The 23,981-nt window shown below is 39.6% G+C and overlaps 1 protein-coding gene across 2 annotated transcripts; it reads left to right on the forward strand.

Moving 5' to 3' along the window:
* The first annotated feature begins 210 nt into the window (after positions 1 to 210).
* Positions 211 to 21,501, forward strand: LOC120714023 (AP2-associated protein kinase 1-like). 2 transcript variants are annotated; one of them, XM_040000016.1, is made up of 20 exons: positions 211 to 1,272; positions 2,536 to 2,654; positions 3,862 to 3,970; positions 4,224 to 4,366; positions 5,453 to 5,574; positions 5,880 to 5,961; positions 7,470 to 7,602; positions 7,705 to 7,808; positions 8,119 to 8,201; positions 8,355 to 8,515; positions 9,006 to 9,127; positions 9,242 to 9,580; positions 9,851 to 9,996; positions 10,093 to 10,268; positions 10,351 to 10,440; positions 12,245 to 12,340; positions 13,273 to 13,380; positions 13,743 to 13,913; positions 15,056 to 15,163; positions 19,697 to 21,501. In XM_040000016.1, exons 1-20 carry the CDS (start codon positions 1,110 to 1,112, stop codon positions 20,374 to 20,376), a joined length of 3,255 nt encoding a protein of 1,084 aa, XP_039855950.1. In that variant the 5' UTR covers positions 211 to 1,109; the 3' UTR covers positions 20,377 to 21,501. The 2 variants fall into 2 exon arrangements, with proteins under 2 accessions (XP_039855950.1, XP_039855951.1); XM_040000017.1 differs by lacking the exon at positions 19,697 to 21,501 and adding an exon at positions 15,483 to 18,655 and having other exon boundaries at positions 214 to 1,272.
* Positions 21,502 to 23,981: the final 2,480 nt, after the last annotated feature.

A 23,981-nucleotide genomic window follows, 5' to 3' on the forward strand; every position in this document is an offset into this window, starting at 1 on the left:
CATACACAACGTAAATTGTAACATAAAATGACATTATTTTTGTCTCCATTGTTTTTTAATTAAACCTATAAAATCGAAAGTAAAACATAAATGCAGAATATGTCTTTATATAATTGAATTTTATTTTATCATTTGGATGCACGCGTGCGAACGACGTGACGTAATCGCGTCACATGATCACATAAGCTAGGGGGAGGCTGCAGCTGCGCTCTGAACTACAATACCCATAATTCCGTCCGCTCGTCAACAGCAACAGCTAGGATGTTGCGATAACGGTGGAAGCCAAAGATTGCTGTGGTTGCAGAGATTATACCGCTGGGCTGAAACCTCTGTCTACTGTTTTGGTAGATGTCAGAGTCTGTGATTACATATTCGCAGCTATAACTGCGACAGGCGGAGTCTTCAGTCTACTGTCGATTCGACGCTTGTTTGTGTTGATGAGAGGCTTCATCGCGCTAATGCGTTAGCCAACTAAAATCATAGTTTTTTTTATTTATTTATTGTAAATGGAAGCAATTAAATAGCGACACGGTCAGCTAGCTATGTGGCAACAAACGGTCGCTCCACTTGGCTGAGGATGGAAATATTTTTGCTGGCAACGCTGTCAGACAAGTTACACGTCGGTTACATCGCACCCGGAGACATTATCTTCAGAGGATAACCTGGATAACCTTAACGTACACGAAATGTCATAGCGCGTAAGTAGCTAGCATTGAGCTAGCCTAAAAATGGCTGGACGAGATGGAGATGGACCGAATGTTATCGCCGTCAGCAGCAGCCGACCGTGAACAGCTGGATTGATAGCTAAAGAAATACTTTCTCCGGAGATGCTTTAGCCTCCTGGGTGGTGTAATTCACTTACATAACAGTTAGTCGCAACGGCTCTAGCTATCACCAACTGTCTTGATCTGGCAAGCAAATGGGAAATTTGCCACCAGAAACCTGAGTTCTCACAATATTATATATCATAAAGGCATCACTACAGGCTCCACATAGACTCGTTAGGGTTACAGTCTGAGCTGCTTTATTATCTATATCACTGCAATAATTGTGCATACAAGGACCTACAGCTCATCTGAAGCCGCAAATACCCCTGTCATTTTGACACTATGAGGAAGTTCTTTGATTCCCGTCGGGAGTTAGTCAGCTCCGGGCCTGGTTCTGGAGGAGGAGGGAGCAGCTCGGGGTCCAGCCACGCAGGCGGCAATTTCATTGGACGAGCCTTTACTGTCGGGCGACACCAAGTCACTGTTGAAGAGATAATTGCTGAAGGTAAGAAAGGGTTGCAAAGACCAGATGATGCCATTTGTTTGTTTTTTTGCCCGTTCTCTTGCCTCCTTCTATGCATGTCACAGTATGATATGTGTCCTGCATGCCCAGTGCATGGGTCGCATAACAGAGATGCAACCTTGTATCATTCCCACAGGGATAATGGAGCTGTGCATCTATGTATTTCAGGTACATAAATGCTAAACATAGGCAAGCTACTTCATCCAAACTGCCCATACTTCATCCAACACACATGCATACAATTTTCTTTTAGCTCTTGTGAATCAGATGAGTGATTCAAGCAGGTGGAGATGTACCTGATGTCAGGCATATGTGTGATTTCTTTGAAATGAAAGGTTTACTGTCAAAGAGATTCTGTATTCAAGGTTTTTGTAAGAACAGCCATTGGCAGGAAAACGTGGAAAATCAGGATAATGTAATGGGTGCTGTATAAGAAGCCTGAAATCTGACCACTAAAAAGTAGTTTTAACAGTTATGTTAAACCAATACATTTAGTCTGAGTGTGTATTTCTAATGTCCAGTAGCAAGTGAATAGGCTTGTGTGAACATTAGCTGTGTATATTCTGTTGTAATGCTTGCATTAATCTATTCTTAAAGTCTCTTGTCTAACTTAGACACCCCTTTATTCTACCAGGAGCTCTCTGAACCAAAGACTGCACAGTATCTATGCTTTTAATCAGTTCTGTTAGGCTGCCAGCTACACGGCGAGTGCCCAGTCTGCATATAATACAAGAAAACAGTGCAGGACAGCTCATCGCGATGTCAGCTTTTACTGTAGTCACATAGACGCTCCAGACGTGGCTCTAAACCCTCAAACTAGACTGATGCTCTTGTAGATGTATAGTACCATACTGCCATTACACATGATGAGCGAAGGATGCAATGTAAGCTGTGATGTCTGCCTGAAATTGATGACTCCACAGCTAAACTCTGCACAGCAAATTTGTGGTCTGAGCTATACCAGATGGTTAGGCCTCAATGTAGGCCTCTACGTAAACCCCGCAGCAATGACATGACTAATAGATATTATGCTATAAGGCGGTGCCATTTGGTGCTGATTGTGCTTTTTGATGTAAGAATATACATGGATAGAAAGCTCGACAGTTGCTGAAGAATTGAGGCTTAAAAATGAGCATGTCTGCTAAATGTTCAAAATCATGGTATCCTGATAAGGTTCATAAGATTGATGTTTTGATTTTATTTTGAATGCACATTTTAAATGTGTCGGTTCTCTGCATCATGCAGGTGGCTTTGCAATCGTGTTCCTCGTGAAGACAAACCAAGGGGTTCGTTGTGCTCTGAAGAGGATGTACGTCAACAACGAACACGATCTCCAGGTCTGCAAGCGCGAGATTCAAATAATGGTGAGTGACTGAGACTAAACATTTCTCCACAGACTTTCACTTTAAGCTGTCGTGGTTTGGCATGCTGGGTAAAATCACGTAAGGCAAGCACAAAAAAGTCCTTCAGAAGAAATCCACAGATGCCTCATTCTGTCCAGAATAAGTAAGAGCAATGCACACCCTGCAGCAGGCTTGTTTGGATTGTTCTACCACATTTGCCATCCTAGTACTTAGTGTGCTGTTTTTCATTTGCCTTTCATGGTTTGATATAAATAACCAGATTAATGGGCTGTTTATTTCTTAATGAATTGTTATTTTCTAAGCATTTATTATTGGTAAGGTATATTAAAAAAAGGATGGGTGTTTGACACATCTCTGATCACATGAAATAACATTGATCTGCATATATCTGCTATAAATATGTTATACATAAAGATGTTTACATTACTCTAAAGTAAAGATTTCTAGGGAATAGATATATTTAGTATATAAACAGATATTAATGCCATGGTAGCCTACCACAAAATATGAATAGTCTATTATGGGTCTTGGAAAGTTTGACAGCATTTTTGATGGCTATCCTGTATTTGTCTTTGATGTTAGAGTCTGTATAGTTTTCCGTTCAAGGCAGCACTCCAGAAAGAACCAAGGAAGAAATATATGGCAATAGGTGTTCAAATTATTAAAACATGGCAGATTGTATAATTAAACAAACACTTCATAGAATTATTTTCATCGTTGGCTTTATTTTGCTTCTGAAGCCAACTGACCTGTCTTCCCCATGTGATGTTTGTGTAATGTATGTATGGTCGGAAGGGTAAGACGGCGCTGGCACGGCTGGCAGCCTTAACCCAATTTCCTTCGGGATGAATAAAGTATGATCGATCAATCAATTAATCAATTAACTGACTCCAGTATTCGCTGTGAAGATGGGGCTTCCCCAGCATTCAGGGATTTCGTCACATCTCAGTCTTTCGCTTTGTGTCTCGCACACTCTCATTGAGACACACAAACACACTCATACACAAGCAGATGGTGCTTCACCTGGGCTGTACTACTTGACATTTTTTTTTATTACATAATAGAGTTTAGATTTCAGCTCTCCATTGACACTGCCCCTGCAGATGAACGTCTCATACTACATCTCAAAACGCTGACCTTATCGAATGAATGGGTTACTTTCTTTTATAGAAAGAAATGGAAACATTTTGTGTTTGTGTTCTTGCAGAAAGATCTAGTTGGTCACAAGAATATTGTTGGTTATCTGGACTCCAGTATCACAGCTATGGGATCGAGGGACGTATGGGAGGTGCTTATACTAATGGATTACTGCAAGGGTGAGTGCTGAAAGGAAGTCAAACCTCATGCCTTGATTATTGAAAGAATTTAAATTTCTGTTGGCCTTTCAATTTCAGGATGGATTTGTTAGAGTGCAGTTGTGCTATTAAATGAATCAAAACAAGCTTATTACACGATAAGTCTGAAAAAAATTGTGATAGAACATGCAGAAGTTAAGGTAAAATCAAATACTTCTTTAGTTAATTTCCTCTGTTTTTCCAATGTGCTGCCTAATTGGATGGTATTTTGCAGGAGGTCAGGTGGTCAATTTGATGAATCAGAGGCTGCAGACTGGTTTCACTGAAGCTGAGGTGCTGCAGATCTTCTGTGACACCTGTGACGCTGTTTCTCGTTTGCACCAACGCAAGACACCTATCATCCACAGAGACCTTAAGGTGACACATTTTGCCACTGACACTCACTCTAAAACTGCAGCAGTTATCTTTTTCTCTGTTTTGTTTCAACTGGAATCAGGATAACTGCTATTGGCTTTTGCATAAAGTTGCTGTGTAGCATGGCTTTTTTTTTTTTTTTTTTTTTTTTTTTGAACCTTTAAAGCTCAGGGTTGGGTGCACAGGAGCAAAGTCAGTTTAGGCTCTGTCCCAGCTTTTTGAAGTCATATGTGAACAGCCAGTAATTCACTGCTATGTACCCTCTGCTTTAAGAAAGAACAGGTGGCCAACACCTACTGTCAAGATACTCCCATCCTGGCACCTTCCTTATCTAAACCACACTAGTGCAAAATTGTGTTCCAGGCAGATTATTTTGCGGAGTGTGGACATGCCAGAGGAAAATGTGGAAAATGTTCCCTGATTCAAAAGAATTTGGCATTAATGTGAGGAAATGGCCTAGATCAAAGTATAAAAGACATTCAGAGTGGCTGTTTGTTTTAATAAAAATATTGATTCATTCATTCATTGGTACACAAGAGAACATGCACAAATATATAGAGCTATTAATATTTTACTCTATTTTTAAGCACTATGCTGTGAGTCGATTGATAAAGAGAAGAAAAAAGGTAGTTGTCAAAATACTTCAAATAACTTCCGCTCAGTCAGCAGCTGCATAGCTGTCTCATTAGTCTCTGGTTACTGTCACTCAGTAATTATATAGAATTATATGGACTTCAGTGTATTACAGATTTGCTTTTGATTTTTTTTTGTTGTTGTTGTTTTTTTTAGTGATAAAACCTCAAAAATAATGTGTGACAGAGTTTTTAGAGCATATTGAGAGGAACGTGCAAGTTTTGAATGTGGCTACAATCTGAAAGTCATAATGTGAAGGTGTAGATTATAGATGCAGTGCACCTTTATTATTATCTCAATCTCAGATCTTGCAAGAAACAAAGGCCGTTATTTGACTTGGCAGTGTGGCTCATCGCTTACTGCCAAAATTATTCCTTTCACGATAAAACCCTGTATTGTCCTCAAAGCAAGCAGCCCTGCACGTCACTGTGTGAGTTACGTCTTGTATGTCTGCAGGTGGAGAACATCCTCCTGCACGATAAGGGTCATTATGTGCTGTGCGACTTTGGTAGCGCCACTGACAAGTTCCAGAGCCCTCAGACTGAAGGAGTGGCTGCTGTGGAGGAAGAGATCAAAAAGTTTGTGCCTCTTTTCATCCTCAACTTTCATTCATTTGCACATTTTCTAGGTAATGTGGCACAGAAACTGACTGCATTTTTAAATTCCTAAGCAGCTTCATTGTTTTGTTTTTTTCTTTATTTTATTATGTTTTTGGACTTTCTCAATTTTTCACCGTTGTGTGGAATTGAAAGGTTCTGTTTTTAGGTTTAATTTGTGATATCTGAAAGCAAAACTCATTTGTTTGCATTTATAAGCACATTGTGCTAAGCAAGTTATTTTTTTCAATACCTCACTAAAAATCTGTAGCTGTCCCTTATTGCAGGTATACCACCTTATCATATCGTGCTCCAGAAATGGTGAACCTCTACAACAATAAGATCATCACCACGAAGGCAGACATCTGGGTGAGTGAAGATTGCAGACTGCTGTGATATTCATGATGCACGATAGTCGTGATGAGTTAATACATGCAGCATATACTGGTACCTGGTATAAATCTCAACTTAAATGTAATGTTTGGCTTAAACTACAATATTGTGCAAAAGTCTTGAGCCAACCTCTCATTTATTTCTATTTTGCTTCCAAGGAGCCAGACTTTTCTTTGTGTGTGTGTGAATCATTTAATCGTTTTTTTACTAGCAGCCTGTCACAGAAAACACGTTTGTTTGCAAAGCTACCGAAGATAACGCAGTTTCACAGGCATAAAAGAGTAGTTTATGATTCCTGAAGGTCTAAAAAACTAACTAGAGAAGATGAACAGTATCTGAAAGACGTGTTCTTAAGAAATAGGAAAAAAAATCCAGCATAAACTTGACACAGGACCTGAGAGAGCCATCTTGCTCTTCAGTCGATACATTTACTATTCACTGAAGTTTCAACAGAAATGGAAAAGTGCTGTCATGAAGCTTTTCTTAAGGAAAGGAAACAGGGGAAAAAACCCGAGGTATACCAAATTACACAAGAACTGGACTGAAAATCAGTGGCAATAAGTCTGATGGAGTGATGAATCCAAACTTGAAAGTTTTAGTTGAAATTATTAACAAAAAGTATGGAAGAGGTCAAGAGAGAGGTACAACAGTGAATGTCTACAGCCATCCGTAAAGCACAGTGGAGAATGTGTTTGGGGTTGAATTTCTGCCAGTGGTGATGGAGATCTTGTCAAAATTGATGGAATTGTAAAATGCAGAAAAATACCATCATGTTTTCAATACCATCTGAGTTTAGTCCAATTTCAACTGCTTAAGTTTCTCAGCATGACAGTGATTCCAACCTCACTGCCAATGTAGAAAAAGCATATCTGGTTAAAAACACAATGCAACACTATAAGTCATGGATTGGCCTCCCCAGATCACAGACCTCAACATAATTGAAGCAATGTGAGATCTATCTGACAGAGAACAAAAAAAAAAAAAGGCAGCCAGCATCCAAAGAAGAGCTCTGAATGTCCTTCAAGAAGCCTGGAGAACTGTTCCTGAAGATTACTTAAAGAACTTGCACCAAAGCTTGACTAAGAGACTTCAGACTGTGTTAAAGTGTAAAGGTGGTCATACCAAATATGACCACCTTTGGTTTGAGGCTTGTGTTTTTTCCTTATATACTATATTTCTGTGTATGTTTGCAGTTTCAATAAAGCATCGCACATATTTCTCATTTTCCTAGCAAAATTTTAAAGAAATAAAGGGGTGCTCAAGACCTTTGCACAGTACTGCAAGTTTGACATTATAGCCCAAGATTAAACACGTCTTAAAGAGAAAAATATAAAATCTCTAGGTTTGTGAAATAGCTATGATGTTAATACACAAATTTGTAGTGCTATCTCAACTGGTGTTTGGATGGGAAATACTTTCTTATCACCGTATTTGATGAATTATCCTCCTCTCTTCTCGGGCATGCATGTGGTTGTCTTCTCCAGGCACTGGGCTGTTTGCTGTACAAGCTGTGCTTCTTCACTTTGCCCTTTGGTGAAAGCCAGGTGGCCATCTGTGATGGCAGTTTCACTATTCCAGATAATTCCCGTTACTCTTATGATCTTCACTGCCTCATTCGTTAGTACCGCTTACATTTCAGAAGCATAAATTTCATATCTACTAACAGACTGGTGTCTACCTTGTTGAGACTTTCATTTTTATGTACACTGTATGTTTCAGGGTACACGCTGGAGCCAGATCCAGACAAGAGACCAGATATCTACCAGGTGTCCTATTTTGCTTTCAAACTAGCTCAGCGGACGTGCCCTGTTCAAAATGTGAAGGTCAGTGCCTCTTGGCACCAGAAGTACTCAAAATATTTGGATTTGCTTGACTTTGTCTCATCGAGACTCTGCTATGGGTTCTCTGCCTGACCTACATATGGATACAGGCCAGTTGTCACGCTGTGGGAGGAAGATAAGCTTGGATTCTTTATTTTCATAGAGTGTAAAATACTTGTTAGTCCTGATGATATTTTAGTTAAAAAAACTTTTCCGTTTTTGTGTGTGAGACATTGATTTTCTCATTGCAGATCTCTTTGTAAAATCTGTGCAGACTTCATTGTAAAGCCTTTCCTTTTTTTTCATAAACAAGAATTCTCCGATTCCTTCCAAACTTCCTGAGCCAGTCAAAGCTAGCGAGGCTGCGGCAGCAAAGAAGAGCCAGGCTAAGCCCAGGCAAGCATGACCTGCTTTCACTGTGTTACCATTAAAGCTGTAGTAACGTAGAAGTAATTAGGTATCATCTGTATTCTGATACTCATTAAATAATTATGTTAACACTGTTTGCCATGATTAACAAGAAGGCCAACATCCTCCCTTTGTTGCCAGACTGACAGATCCAATTCCCACCACTGAAACCTCCATCACCCCTCGCCAGAGGCCCAAAGCAGTCCACACCCAGCCTGCTGCTGGCATCTTACCCATCCAGCCTGCTGCTCTGACCCCTCGCAAGCGGGCTAATCTCCCTGTTGGTGCAGTACAGCCTGTGGGTACGTACAGCACTCTGTCCTTATTTTCCTGTCTGTCACAGGAAAAGAAAACCAGTCTTTTGAATAAGGATGAGAATAAATACAGGGATGTCTCTAATCCTTTGTGTGCACGTTGAATACCTCAATTCTCAACAAGAACAGCTCAAATAAACAGGTGAAGACTCATGCAAATTAAAGTTATCTAACCAAAACCCCAAAGTGATTATGAAATGAATTTCTCTGCTTTCACTTATAACAATGCTTCAGGTACTGTAGGTTCTTTTTTGTGTGATGAATCACTTTGATGTGTTTGCGTTTAATAGACTGTTTAATCCACTTTAATGCATTTTGATGAGCGTTATATCGTTTTTTTGTTGTTGTTGTTTTTAAATTCAGATAAACTTGTTTGTGTTGCTTCACATTAGGTCTTTTGAGCATCTGTGCAAGTATTCAGATCAAATTGTCTCCACTGACTGTAGAGTAATGCGCTCTTTTGTGTTTTTGTCTGCAGGAGTCAGTTTAGATCTCTCTCAGCCAGCTGCAGCTCTTCAGTCACAGAAGGCTCAGGCTTCAGCTCTGCCTCTCATTCAGTCACAAAATAATTCAAATCAGGCTGCAGCTCTACAGAAGCAGGTTCACTGACCATTGTGTCTTCTTTAACAAAACAGATTATAAGTTGCTTTTATTTGCACATCTACTGTTTTTGAGTGACAGTTCCTTTCAAATGTTAAAATCTTTGCATGTTAGGCTGTGCAGCCAGCTCCAGCTGCAGAGACAGCAGCACCAGCAGCAGTGGCATCACCGGTGACCAAAGCTGACATCCAACCACAAGCACAGCCAACAGTACAGCAACAGACTACACCCACCTCTGTTGTGAGCTCAACCTCCCAACAAGGAGCACAGACCCCATCCAGCCCAGCCCCGCCTCAGCGCCCAGCTCGTCGTAAGCAGGCCAGCCTGGCTCAACAGCCAGAGGCGCAGCCTTCCCCCAGCAAGCCTGCAGTATCTCAGCAGCAGATAACTCAACCGTCAGCTACCCAGGCTCAGCCTGGCGCTACTGAGAGCAGCCAAAAACCAGCTGAGACAGTAAGTGGCTTGCTGGCAAACATCTAGCTTCAAACAATGCCTAAATACCAGCACTGCAGAGCTGTCAACTTCATCCTTTTCCCCTTAATCTACGTGTGGCATGTCCTGATCTAAAGTGTTTCTCTGTCTCATCAACCAGAGTCAGTTCAAAATGTGAATAAATGTGTTGTTTTTTTATATTCTTCCTCTTGTGAACACAATTAGCTGTCTTTCTAAATTAAATAGTTGTTGATTTTTGATATTTTGGCTTCCTTTGCCGCTTTTGATCAGACCCCACCTGCTACTCCAAAGACAACTGAAGAACTAAGCCACCAACGCACACCGAGTGACGCCACAGCTCCTGCTGTTTCTGCAGTTCCAGAGAGCGACTCCTCACAGCAGCCACAGGGAGCTAATGAAGAAGCAGCTCTCAATCAGTAAGTGTCACATTTTCTTCAATAATATTCAACTACAGCTTCTCCTATTTGGTTTATTTATGAGGTTTTGCTGCTGTTGTTGATGTTTACTTTCAGATCACTTCCGTCTCAGCCAAATCTTAGTGATGCAGTACAGGACCAAAGTAAAAATGTTCCTGCTTCTGGTGCCACCACAAACACCCCTACACAGCCAGCATGGAACCCCTTTGATGATGACAACTTCTCCAATCTCACTGCTGAGGAGTTTAAAAGTGATGCCAAAAAGGCTAATGGTAACATCTGCATGCTAATGTTCATGTGCAGTATTTTTAAAATAGGATAAACGGTGAATGACAGAGACTCTCCTTTTATCAGACCTAACCCCAGATACTGAAACAACTGCTTCAGAAGAGTTGATACCAGGCCTTCAGGCCTCAGCTGTTGATACCACCCCACAGGAAACTGGTATGTGAGTTTTTACACATAGGATAGGATAATTCACATAGTTTTTCTTCTGTGTGGTCTAAGTCAACGGTCCCCAACCTTTTTTGCACCACTGACTGGTTTATGTCCGACAATATTTTCACGGACTGGCCTTTAAGGTGTCGCGGATAGATACAACAAAATAAAACCAGTGCCGGTACCAAAAAAAAAAGATTTATTCATAACACACGGAAAAAGACCCAAGGAAACCAAGTTAACGATAAAAACAATAAAAAAACATTAACTCCTGAAAACCATGAATTTCATACCCGAGCCTCAACTCTCGCAGCCGGTACTGGTCCGTGACCCCGGGGGTTGGGGACCGCTGGTCTAAGTGATCCTTGATTGATTAAATTTACTATTATAAGCGAAACTGTGATTATAAAAATGCAAAAAATATAAGCACGTAATAAACTAATGAAACAAGTAGATACAAAATATGAAGGTGATCTTGTCAAACTTAAATGATCTCATTGTACTTTAATGCTATCCTTAATAAATATAACAGTATCATATAAGCCTTAACTTAGAGACAGTGGGAAGGAAAAACTTCCTTTTAACAGGAAGAAACCTCCAGCAGAGCCAGCCTCAGGGAGGGGCAGCCATCTACTGCCACTCAGTAAGAGGTGAGGGGAGGGAGACAGGACAAAAGACACACTGTGGAGAAGAGCTAGTGTGAATAAATGAATCTTGATAATTAATCTTATGATTGTCATCATATCATCTAACACTAGCATGAGTTTATTAAGACCGCTGTAGATGATATTTACTGTTATCTATGCTATGTTTTTTCCCTCCTTTTGTTCCACATGAAGCTCTGCACTATAAAATCTGGAGGAGAAACTTTAAAAGTAAACCTCTTAATGCGCCTAATCCTATAATCTGATAGCTTTAATGAGCTTTGGAAAACAACAGGGCTGCACTGTAGTGTGTGTTAAACTGGTAACTAAGCTATACTGGCTCTCTTTTAACTTGGCTCAATCACTGTAGTTAACTATCCTGCAAACCTGACCAGCTCCAGTGCAGAGTTTTGGTTTTAAAATCAGCTGTGCTCATTATATTTCAACGTCTTCACTAAATCGTCCCTGGTGATATTCTTTTTTTCTTTTATATAGATTTCCAGCTGATAGAATATGTTGTATATAAATACCTTGGCCGTTACAGTTACATGAACTGTGTAACTGTCACTTCGCTACGGGAAAGCGTTCAGCTGATGATGTGGAAAATGTATAAGTGTTGTTGTATCTTGTCTGAAAGTCTGTTGTAAACTATGTTTGAAATTAAACATCACAGATTAGATAACTGATTAGTCAGGTGGTATTTATGAAAGAGAAATAGCTGTGAATTAATATCATCAACAACTATCATGATTTCCACATGTCCTTCATTATGGGATAAACAACAAAATAACAGAATTAAAACGATGTAAAGACGACTCATTCATCGATGAGATGTTCAGACCTGACCTGAAACAAATATTTATTTTATTATGAAATAGTTTTCTAAAGCACCGCTGATCATCTAAAGGACACTTTTACTTCATGAGACAAGTCAATTGTTTTTTAATTGTGAAACTAATAAACGGGTATTGCACTTACTAAGGTTAGGTAAGTTCATTAGCCTCAGTTTTAAAGCATGGTTGTTGGATCTGCTTTTGAATCAAATTTGCACTGGAGCATAATCAGGCTGTTTTCCTTTTGTATTTTTAGTGTAATTTTCCAACCTTATGTCATGGATTATAAATCTTTCCTTTATGACACCTCTCTACACCTCCTCTGCTTTCTAGTTGAAAGACCAACATCCATTCTTGATGTGGAATCAGGAGCCTCGCTGCTGGCTGTCCCTGATCCTTTCCATACCCTCGAGCTGTCAGATGCACCAGGTAAATGCCTGTCTTTTGTGGATTAGTATACTGCTTGCATATGTGTGAACTGTTATTTCTAAATTTCCTGATTTGTTTTAAGTAGCGAGCCCATTCGCCACGCATGCCGATGCCTTTTGCAATATTAAAGAAAATCCGATCAGCATCAGGCGTACCTGGTAGCGTACGTTCCAGCAATAGTTCTTGCTAGGCATGATGTTCTCAGGTTGTGTGTCCATCTATGCCCTTCTCCTGAACCCAGTAACAGGAAATGGTTTTTAATTTTTACACAACAAAACACTTTAGCATTATATTATCCAAATATATTGTTTAACAAAATTATTAAACCACCACCACAGGAAAGGTTTATGCCCCAGCTGCCCTAAATTAGCAGTATTGGTAATTACCAAATCATCTTTTATGTTTCTGTAATAGTTACACCAGTATATATACAAGCTCACTAATATATGCCTAAATGTATTTATTGATGTTAGTATGAATTTACAAATTTATTGTTTTACACAAAAAGAGAAAAAAAATAGTCCATTATTATTTTTTGATTAAGATGCCAAATTACAGTTATTTACTTAGGGCAGCGATTTCTAGCCTGCCTGCTTAGCCCTGTACTGGACTCCGACTGTTGTTAGCCCAACCTACTGCTTTTGAATGTAAGGACAGGGTAAGAAGGTTGCAGAACAAAGCTATACCCCCAGATAGAAATTACAAACTGGAACTGAATGGAATCCTTGAAAGTTTTAAGTTCGAGCAGGCTACTTGGTGAAGGTGTGCAAGTTTCTTTTATCAGTAAATTCTTCAGTTTAGACAACATTGAACTCCGGGCAATGTTTTGAGCTTTGTGTGAATGCCTGTGACTTAACATCTTTACATTTTTGACACAGTTGTGCTTAAATATGTCTCATTTGTCTCCCTCTTATCTTTCCACTGGGTTTTAGAGAAACTGATTGAAGGACTCAAATCTCCAGACACATCTTCACTCATGCTTCCTGACCTCCTGTCATTATCCGATCCTTTTGGTGGGAATGTGGAAGAGTCTGCAAAAGGTGTGTGTGTGTGTGCGTGTGTGTGTGTGTGTATTCAAGTTTCTGTGTTTAAAAATGCATCAAATACATGGAAAGGTTTAAAAAAAAAAAAAAAAAAAAAGCAATTAAGGCGTTTCAGATATTATAGTGTAACGCTATTTATAGTTTTCCTTTCCATTATTTAAAAAACCCTATAAATAAGAAGAGAGAAGTGTATTTATATTTACCTTTGTGTATAACTTCACACTTGGCTCTTTTAATGTTTGAAAGTAGTAGAAGAAACCTCACTGACAGGCTGTGCATTCATCTGTTTACTTGTTGTCAGTGAAAATTCAACCATAACAAGACCTCTTCCTCTGTCCACCTGTCCTGACTTGTCTCAGATCCTCTCACGGCAGACGACTCTCTCCTGGGCTGCTCTCTGATCTCTGGTCCATCTGCCCCCCTGGCAGCAAGCAGTGCAACTTCCTCTGTGTCTTCTGCTCCCACTTCTGCTGCCTCTGCTTTGGATGATTTCAGCCTGTTGTCTGGAGACTCCACACAGCCTAAAGCAGGTGAGGAACTCTGCCAGGGCTGAACTGAAAGCAGCATTACCTATGACCTGCCTACCGTGATCTTTGACAGAAACTTTCCTGTATTGTGGGTAGCTGTGTTTTCCTTAGAGACATAGCACCAACGATGTTCTTTACCATCTCAGTCATGCGGCAGACTGAGCTCTGCTGTCAAACACTAGCTGGGGAGCAGAAACCGGCATCTGTTGTCAGCTACAGTTTTGAAGACTGAAGACAATATCAGCACCTAACCAGTGAAAGTGAGATGTGCAGTTGTAGTTCAGTGCTGCAGCCTCTTCAGTTAATTATCCTGCAAGCTTTGCAATTACCACAAAGGTGCATGTTTGGTCTTATTTTTGTTGGCTAATTAAGAATGACATTTTAGTAGAAAAGCTAATGTGGATGTTGCAGCAGGCTGTTGTCTGGCTCCATGTAGCCTTCTGCTGTGCCTCTGTGTGGAAAAAGGGGAGGCATTGAAACCAAATGATCAAAGAAATCCTCACCAAGTGGAGTTGTTATTTGTTTTCTGATTCACCATTCAGAAAAAAGACATTTTCACCACTGGGTGGCATCAGAAGCACGGCTTAACAAAACCATTTTCATTCAAAATCTTCTCGACTGGCCTCATGTGTTTTTTGTTTTGTTTATTTTTTTTCCTGTTTGTGTGTCTTGTGTTTCACTTAATCTTTAAAAGTTAAAAATGAAGGCAAAGTAATTAATCTGTGGAAATGTTCTCTATGTCACAAAGTGAGAGCTGTACAGCTGTGGTTTAGTTTTTCGCTTCTCGGCTGGTGAACAAAAGCCTTTGACTGTCGTTGACAGTGCCAGCTTCAAATCACAGCCTGACTGTGCACCAGCTGCATGAAAACAATAACTACTGGCCTCTCCTCATAGTATCTTATCAAACAGGCTTTGTGCAGCAGATACGTTTTTGGAGTAATGGCTGGGTTTTTTTGTCTTTTTTTAGAACATTTTTATCGTAATGAGGAACGATAATGGCTCGTATTATCACTAATGTCTTAAATTATATGTGGAAGAAGCAGCTACACTATAAAGCCCTTACAAAATTGTTTTCCTTAGAGCTACCTCTAGTTTCACTTCAAAGGTTTTCTTTTTTGGGATTATTTGGCTTTTATTTTGTGCAGACTCGTCTCTCCTGATCTCAGACTTCGAGTCCCAGCAACCCAGCGCAGAGGCTGGTACAGAGGATGAGTTTGATCCTATTCCCGTCACAGGCCGAAAGAATTCCCAAGGTATGTCTTTACACTCTCCTCTAGGAAGCACAGGATGGGAAAGATGGTTCCAGAAAAAAATGAATCGCAGTGATATTTACTGAGACACAGACCAGCTAGCTGTATTATTCTACATGCTCAGTCAAAGCAATGTTTGAAAACCTGTAGAAGGAAATGGGTAAATTCAGCCCTCTCTTTCTCTTTTCTCTTTCTTGACCTTTCTCCCCCTTGCTTTGATTGCTTTATGTGACTCCCGCTCCTGCGCCCCTCCTCACCTCTGTTTGCTTGTATCCGTCTCGACCCCTTTGCCTCCTCCCCTCCTTTTTTGTCTCTCGGCCAGTTTCAGGAGGCCACTCGCGCAGTAACAGTGGCGGCTCTGAATCCAGCCTTCCCAGCTTGGCCCGCTCCCTGCTGCTGGTGGACCAGCTCATCGACTTGTAGGCACTCTCCCCCCCATAGAAGCTGTAACACTGGATTATAGACTGGCATAGCATAACAGCGATCAACACTGTTGTCATAGCTAGCTTCCTGCACCCCTTGGCTGTCATCAGCATTGTAGTTGCTGCAGTAGAAATCACCTTTCAGTGCTTTTTTCCATTCCTGTCCTTTCCACCATATCGATCCAATCATCTGGCCTATCTTGACTTCTCATCTCTCACCTTCACCGTCATGTTTTATCTCCTTGCATCATGTATTGTGCATTCTGGAAGAGTGGCCAATACGCAAACGTATCATCATCATACTTTCTAAAGATGAACCATTACACCATTTCTGTCAATCAGGATATAATACAGCTGTCCAGTTTGTCTGAAAAGCACTGCATTATTCCTTATAGCAAACTATAGAAGATCATTGTTGTAATGTATAATAAGCATAGTTCCAAGTGGTTGTAGTTATAATCGTGCGCAAGTGAATTTGTCGTCGTTTGCCTTTTTAAATTCTCCTCCCCAGATTTATTTGCACATTTTAAAGAAAAAAAACATGCAGAAAAAAAATTGAGTGACCATTTATTCAAATGAGGTTTATTCCTGTAAAAGCCAAACTTCTTTGAAACTTAGTCATGTAGCCTGATTTGCACAGTTGCAGAAACGTTACCTCTGTCAGAGCTGTAGGAAGGAATAGCTTAAAAATTTAAAGCTGCTATAGATTAGGCTGAGAAACATTAAACGGTGTTACAATCTGGAAACCAGACAGCCATAACCTCAGTGAAGTGCCATAAAATAATAATAATAATAATAATAAAAGAAGCAAACTGCTGGATTTCTGAAAGCAAAATGACAACGTCACCACAAAACTGAACTTCTAGCAAAATACAGTATGTCCAACCACGCAGTGAGAGCCAGCACGTGTTCTTTTATGCTCTTATTTTGAGCTTCTTCGTATTTCTTTTTCTTTTTACTTTCGTCCTCAAGGCAGGCAATAGATAGGGTTGGAATTAAAAATGATGAAACAGGGTCATTTATCTGTGTTAATAGCAGCGTGCCATATCGATAGTAATGCATGACAATAATTTGAAAAATCAGCAGTAATAGGATATAAAGTAGCAGTTATATATAGGCAGAGCATACATGACTATTCATATCATTTCTTGGCACTAACGTATCATTTCACAAATTATTTTCACATTAGCATATTCATTCCACATTGTGCAATTCCTTCTGCATTCCTTATGTTTGTTTACTCCTAATTTGTGTAAATAGATATCTGCAACTCCCTGCAGGCTCCTATCCAGACCGTATATTATATGAAGTCATTGTCATAAAGCTTTACTTGTGGAAAACATATTGCTTTACTTGTGAAATCTCTCTCTCCCTGTTAATACATGTTAATATTATAGCGTGTTAGAGAATGAATGTAAGAAATAAATATTAGTCTATAATACAAAATATATCTATGATTCTTAACACCATAATCATTCAATAATATTGAAGAATATATATAAATATCTCATTCCTCTTTGTGGAATTATGTGTTAAGGAAGTTTTTTTCTTTCTTTCTTGGTTCTATCTACTCAATAATTGTCAGTACATTGAAAATGTATAGATGATAACCCTAGTCTGTTCAGTCTGAAAGGCCAGACTGAATCCTATGTCTTATTCTATCTTCGTGAAATGAAAGTGAGCCTGTGTTCTGTTTGTTTACATGAACTGATGAAGGATTATATTTTTATTCAGAACAGTCTTCTTCAGAGCGGGAGTTGATGCGCTTCATTTGAAATTGTGCTTTTAAAGTCGTTTCTTTTTCTTTTCTTTTTTTCTTTTTGTTTTTGTTGCTTAGCCGGTTTTAGTGGTCACAGGATTCATATCAAAAAGCATGGCAGTGTTGTTGAATGTTATGTTCATGTGTGTTGGTATACAGTGTTATGACGTGTGTGTGTGCGTGGAGTCCAAATTGTTGGCTGTGTTTTTTCCAGTAGCCTGTTTGTGTTGATGTTTGCTGCAAATATGACGACGGTCACGTCTCCTCTGAAAGCACAGGCCCCGACCCTCCTCCCATTCTAAATTCTCTCAGGTAGTCAGAGCTACATTGCTCTCTCCGAGAGCTGGAAATGTACAGTATTGGCTTACTGCTCCCTGTCTCGTTGTCCTCTCGAGGTCTGCTCTCCGTATTGCAGTTATTGAATTACAGATGTGAAACATGTGAGGGGCTCTGTGAAGTGTGGAGAGGTCTACTCTGCCAGTCTGCCAGTCTTACAGTGAACATACTGCACTCCTGCTGTAGCTGTGGTTCAATTATCAGACAGCATCGCTGTCATGAGTTAGAAAGGATCAGCTCTGTAGTCAGCAATATTGATGTGTCCGTAGGATCCGATGAAGATACTTGCTTCCGTGTACCTTTTACTCGTTAAAAAGTTATTTTGTAAAGGACACTCTAAATGTCCTGATATGTTTGTGCAAGATCTAATAAGAAGACCAGAAGTTTCATGCTAGCAGGTTTAATTACGTACACTATATCGGCTCCTGTGTTATTTCAGTTTATCTGTCTCTGCCCCCAAAATTGGAAGTGTTTTGAGTACATCAAATTTTTGGTCCTCATAAATCTGCAGGAAAAAAGAGGTGGAGGAAGCTGTTTTAAAAGCAGGCGTAATGACTGCAGGTCAGCTTGTGTTTTTGAGCATCCTCTTTACGATCCTTCCACTGAACAGCTCAGTCTTTTGCAGTCACTGTTTGAACCTATGCAACTCCCGAGCTTTCTCCCTGTAGCTGCCAGTGTGCCGTTGAAATCAGTGGGAAGACACAAAAAAAAGCCAATCGAGACGATTCCTTGATGTGAAACAGAAGCCCCTCTTTTATTTTGTTCTTCTTTTTTGGTCATTTGTTTGTTTTCTCCTCTCTTGTTTTTGCCAAAAGTGGCCACTGCCCATTACCTGATATTACTGAGTGTTTTGAGACGCCTCCTGTCATTAGGGCCCAATCCCGCGTCAGAGCTGTGATATTGTGTGCTCCTTCTATTTTTGTGAGATAACTAAAGAATTATAAAGGGATGGCAAATAAAGTACAAATGTGAATGTCAGCTTGTCGAGTATTGATTCTATGCTAATTGTGTAAGTGGTTTATAAAGACTACATTGTTTATTTATCCTGATATTTCTATTTTTGCTCAACTTTTTTTTGTTTCCTATAATGATATCTACCTGAAGTAAAGGCTTCGAATAGGATTTTGTATGTAAATAATCTATTAAATGTGATGTTATTATGTAGGAGGATAGGTTTAAAGCATTAATAAGAATCTCCCTGGGAAACACCTTACCTCTACTCAGGTAAGACGAAACAGCAGCTTCATGCTCGATTTAATTCTAATTTAATTTAATTTGTCTATTTTTTACAATTTTTTTTTTCTTACGCCACGTTTTCTGTGATGGTATTGAGGCAGTTTAATAGCTCCATTATTTGTTTTTTCAGTTAATATTTTTATATGCATGCTTTTAAAGGAAACTTTTTTTTTAGTCTAACATCATCATGGAGGTTTTCAATTACATAATTATTAATGTAATCATCCATCTTTAATCAATAATGAATTTTAAAGGAGCAATTAAACAGCAACAGTTACTCCTTCATACACTGTATTACATAATTCCAGTTATTCGTGATACAGGTCTGACAGATCACGCTGGCATAGCTGAACATTTTTGTGCCCCAGCACATTTTCTTCTTTACTCTCCTAACAAGTTTTTGACTTTTAACATGCATCAGATAACTCAGTGTACATTCATTTAATAAAAAAAACCTTTGAATTAGAATTCATTTTATGAATGCCTGGCCACTGTGATTTGCACCAAAGCAGGTGAAAAGATATCCTTGAAGTTTAACTAAAGTTTGTGTTACACTAATGATCAACCGTTTCCTTGATTTTTTTTTTTTTTCTCAGTGTATGTTGCACCATTTTGACAATACTATGATTTTTGTCACAGGGAGCAGTTCACTTGATTCTTTTTAAATTAAGCATCAATTTCTTTTCAATATAAAAATAATAAGAAAAGAAATGTCACTGTGTTGAAAAGCTCTCGTGCATCATTCTCCCTAGGTGACCTTTCTCGTGTCTCTTCCTCATACAGACCTGCAGAGGGAGCCGAACAGCAATGAGCTGCGAGCCGCCTGGACAGCAGCTTCTGTGCAGCTCGCAGAGGAAAAACAAAAGCTGAGAGTCCAGCAGAGGACTGCATCATGTGTCTATGATAAACACATGTTGCTGACAGATGAATGGTACAGTCAACACCATACCAGACAAACTCCCCGCACCAGTCTTCATTTCACACTATTAGACCAAGAATCCCAATTCCAGCCTCCAGACAGCCAGTTTACCTCTGATGTCTTCCAGCTGGCCCCTTTTAAGACTCCAGCAAAAGAAACTAAGGTGGCGTCTCATAAACCTGTTGAGGTGTCTGATGTTTTCCTCCAGGCCCCGTTTGGAAAGAGGCAGGAAACCACCAAAGAAGTTCCTATCAACACTTGTGTATTTAAGTCTGGTGCACAGCAAATCCAAGCCAGCAAACCGCGTCATTCAGCTAGAACGCCATTTTCTCACGTTTTTCAGAGTAGACGAGCGGCTCCAGAGACGCCTTTGCTTCAGCAGCCGGTGGCCGTGCACCGGGTCGTCTCCAGGATCGGTCAGCAAGCCGCCGTAGGCTCAGTAGCTGTGGGGCCGTTACATTCCTGGACCATAGGGGGTAGAGCTCTCGATGACCCGTTTACCACTGCACCATTTCAACCAAGATGTTCTCAGGAGAAACCCTGATTATATAATCATCTTTAAAAAAAAACAAAAAAAAAACAATTAGGAGCTTTTTTTTTGCAAGTAATGAAGAAGCCAACATATAGTTCAGTGGCAGTATTACTTAAATCTCTGGTGTAATTTTACTTTTGAGATTATTGTTGGCTATTTAAAATAATTGAAGTAATCCTTAAACCAGTTCATGTTAAAACTTGATGTTCTACCTCAGCCATGAGATCCGTCTTCAGTCTGAGAACCGCAGTGCATCACATCAGCACTTTACAAATAGTTTGAGCTTTGGCTAAAATGGTCATCGTTCATGGATCTGTCACTGACAAAAGTTAATTTAAGTTTTTTAAGGAAATCCCTCCATGTGTCACATTTTGAAAGGAAAGAAAATCATGAGCATTCTAGCATTATAGAAAACACAAACAACTTCGATCTAATACAGTAGGTGCTGTAATTGTAAGTAGTTGTGTTTATAATGTTGTTGCGGTTTCCTCCTTAGTTCACATTTAGAATACAGATTGTGCCTTTGTTTTCCAAAATGACTCAAAGCTGGTCGACAAACTGACTTAGTGTTCCCACTGACACCAAATCTTTTGCTATAAACCAAAGAAATTCTACAAAACTAAATATTTCTTCATATCTGCTGCTTTCAAATGAACCGAGTTAAAGCATTGTAGATTTACTAAACCTGCACCTGTACGTTATTCAGAATAAAGTTCCCAAAGAATGAATTGATTACTCACAAGCTACCCCTGTTGTTCCCAGTTAGTTCCCACTAACTGCTGTCATTATAGCACAGCCAATTTTACAAGCTCCTTATAATGATCTTTTAAGAAGTTGTATATCATATCTGTTAGTTTAAATCATTGGCGTTTTATGTGTTTGTAGAAACTCTTAGAAAAACCAAGTTCATTTCCAATAAACTGCTACTTCAGTGAGTTTTTTTTATGGTTTACAAGATTTTGTTTCCAGTTTTGCTTCACACTTTGGCAAAGATGTGGACTTTTTTATAAACCATACTGCCTTTGCTGGAAAAGTATTTTGTTCATGCGTAGTATTTTTTTGAATCTATACTATCTGATTATTAATACTGGACGTTAGGAAACATCACCAGTGAAAATAAATGAATTATGAACACAATGGAGATCTTTTTATTCACTGCTTTGACAAACAATGGTCACATTTCTGTTCTGAATGTGTTGTAAGAGACATAAGCTGAAACTATTAAGTTTTTTGTCTGACTCTGTTTGGATTGTCCAGATTTTGAAGATTAACCTCTAAAGATTTATATAGCTGAAGGGAAATAGATAAGCACGAGAGATTTATTATAAATTAGCTCAAGGCTGTGCGTAAGCTGCACCGTGGCTCATAAATCTGCATGACTGGGGGTGATTAAGCTGCCTGAAGACACTCACTGCCATTGTTTGTGCAGCCAAGGTAAACAGTAGCACTAGCAAACCTCAGCAAAAGCATAGTACTCCATTTATTTTGACTGTTTTTAAAGGTATGGGGGAGAAAGAGCAACACAAACACTGCTGCTCCTCGCATTGATGGCATAGGTTAATAAAAAAGACAAACACTCTCCCCTGTATAGCTGCAAACTGAATGAATCTTTTTCTTGCTTTCATGTGAATTCTTTGCCAGCATTAGGATGCATAAACACCTTCTTCCATATCTCCAGGTCATAATGGTTGGATTTTGCTTTCACTTCGGCAGTTTGCTGCCTTTAATCCCACTGCTGCCTCTGCTTCTGGAAGTTTTCTTTGACACGCCTCCATGAGCTCACCGCTCACAGGACTGCAAGTCCGCCTGCGCGTGTCTGCGAAAGCATTTCCTACTGGTGAAAAAAACTGAACAAAAACACATGGAAAAGTTACATTAGGATTTATTTTAGGAGATCTGAGTTTAATGAAAATCAGCTGACCGGCTGCTCTGGATTGTTACATAATGCATTTTCCCCCTGTCTTTTGTTACAGAGAGCCACATCTCACCCGAAAAGCAAATCGCTGAAAATGTGTTGTAATATGGTTTAACCTATCGCAACGATATACACTAACTTGCCATTTTATTAGGCACACTAAATAAACTGCTTGTTAGCACAAAAGTCAGCCAATCATGTGGCAGCAGCCCAACGCATTTAGGCACGTAGACATGATTAAGATGATCTGCTGATGTTCAAAGTGAGCAGAGCAGAGTGATGTAAGTGACTTTGAACGTGGCATGGTTGTTGGTTCCAGACAGGCTGGTCTGAGTATTTCAGAAAGTGCTGATCTGCTGGGATTTTCCCACACAACCATCTCTAGGGTTTACAGAGAACAGTCCAAAAAAGACTAAATATCTAGCAGTTCCCCACCACTATAACTCAAATAATCACTTTAGAATCAAGGCATGCAGAAGAGCACCTCTGAATATGACACACTGCGTGCCACTCCTGTCAACTAAGAACAGGAAACTGAGGCTATACAGTTCACCCTAACCACAAAAATTCATCAAAATTGGACAGCAAAATGTTGCCACCCTGACGAGTCTTCATTTCTTCTGCAACATTCATATGGTAGGGTTAGAGGTTTATGTAAATGACATGAACGCGTGCATCAATGCATCCGTGCATCCTGCCTGTATCATTACTTCAAGCTGGTGGTGGTGATGTGATGGTGTTGGTAATATTTTCTTGGACCACGTTGGGCACCATAGTAAAAATCAGGCATATTTAAAACACCACAGCCTTTTTGAGTAATGCTGCTGACTCCATCCCTTTATGATCACAGTATATCCATCTTCTGATGGCTTCTTCCAATAGGGTGGATGTGCAGTCAACAAGCCGTGTGATGCTATCGTGTCAGTATGGACCAAAATCATGAGGAGTGTTTCCAGCAGCTTGTGAATCTATGCCAGAAAGAATTAAGGGGGGTCCAACCCAGTACTAGCAAGCTGTACCCTAATAAAGTGGTTGTGATTATATGTTCTGGTTTTGTAGTTTATTATAAATCCTTTCAGTAACTTATATATGCATGTATGTATATGTCCACATTTCAGCTGTAGGTGTTTTCCCACTGAATCACAGCAGTAAAGTCCATCTGCCTCTTTTACTTCCCCATTCCCACTGACTTCCATACATGGAAAAATTGGGCATTTTCTTTTCTTTTCTTTCTTTCTTTCTTTCTTTTTTTTTTTTTTACAAGGATTAAGAATCACTTCAGGCAGCTCACTTCCTCCGCTTCAAAGCTCATGGAGCCACTCAGAAAAGAAACCTTATTTTGATCTTTTCCACTTTTTCAGTCTTGCAGTCCTGAGCAAATGAGTATAGTTTTGTCCTCTGAAGTGACAGTAGATAAAAGATAATTGATATTTTTAATTCATTTTTGTTTTTTATTCGAGTGTCCCTAATAAAATTGCATGTAATATACAGGTAGTTTTGAAGGCACATATTTCAGGTGTGGATTTGGGGATCTCGCTGAGTCATAACAAGCGATTCATAAGATGACTTTCTTTTAATATATATATGCTATGATACTAGTAGCTGTCTTCTCTCCACTGTGACAAGCCAAAATCTGTTTAGGCTTAACAAGTGCACACATTTATCGGGTTACGTGGTGATACTGAACACTACACACATCTAC

The sequence above is a fragment of the Simochromis diagramma genome, unplaced genomic scaffold, assembly GCF_900408965.1.
Source record: "Simochromis diagramma unplaced genomic scaffold, fSimDia1.1 OVJJ01000596.1, whole genome shotgun sequence".
Lineage (NCBI taxonomy): Eukaryota > Metazoa > Chordata > Actinopteri > Cichliformes > Cichlidae > Simochromis > Simochromis diagramma.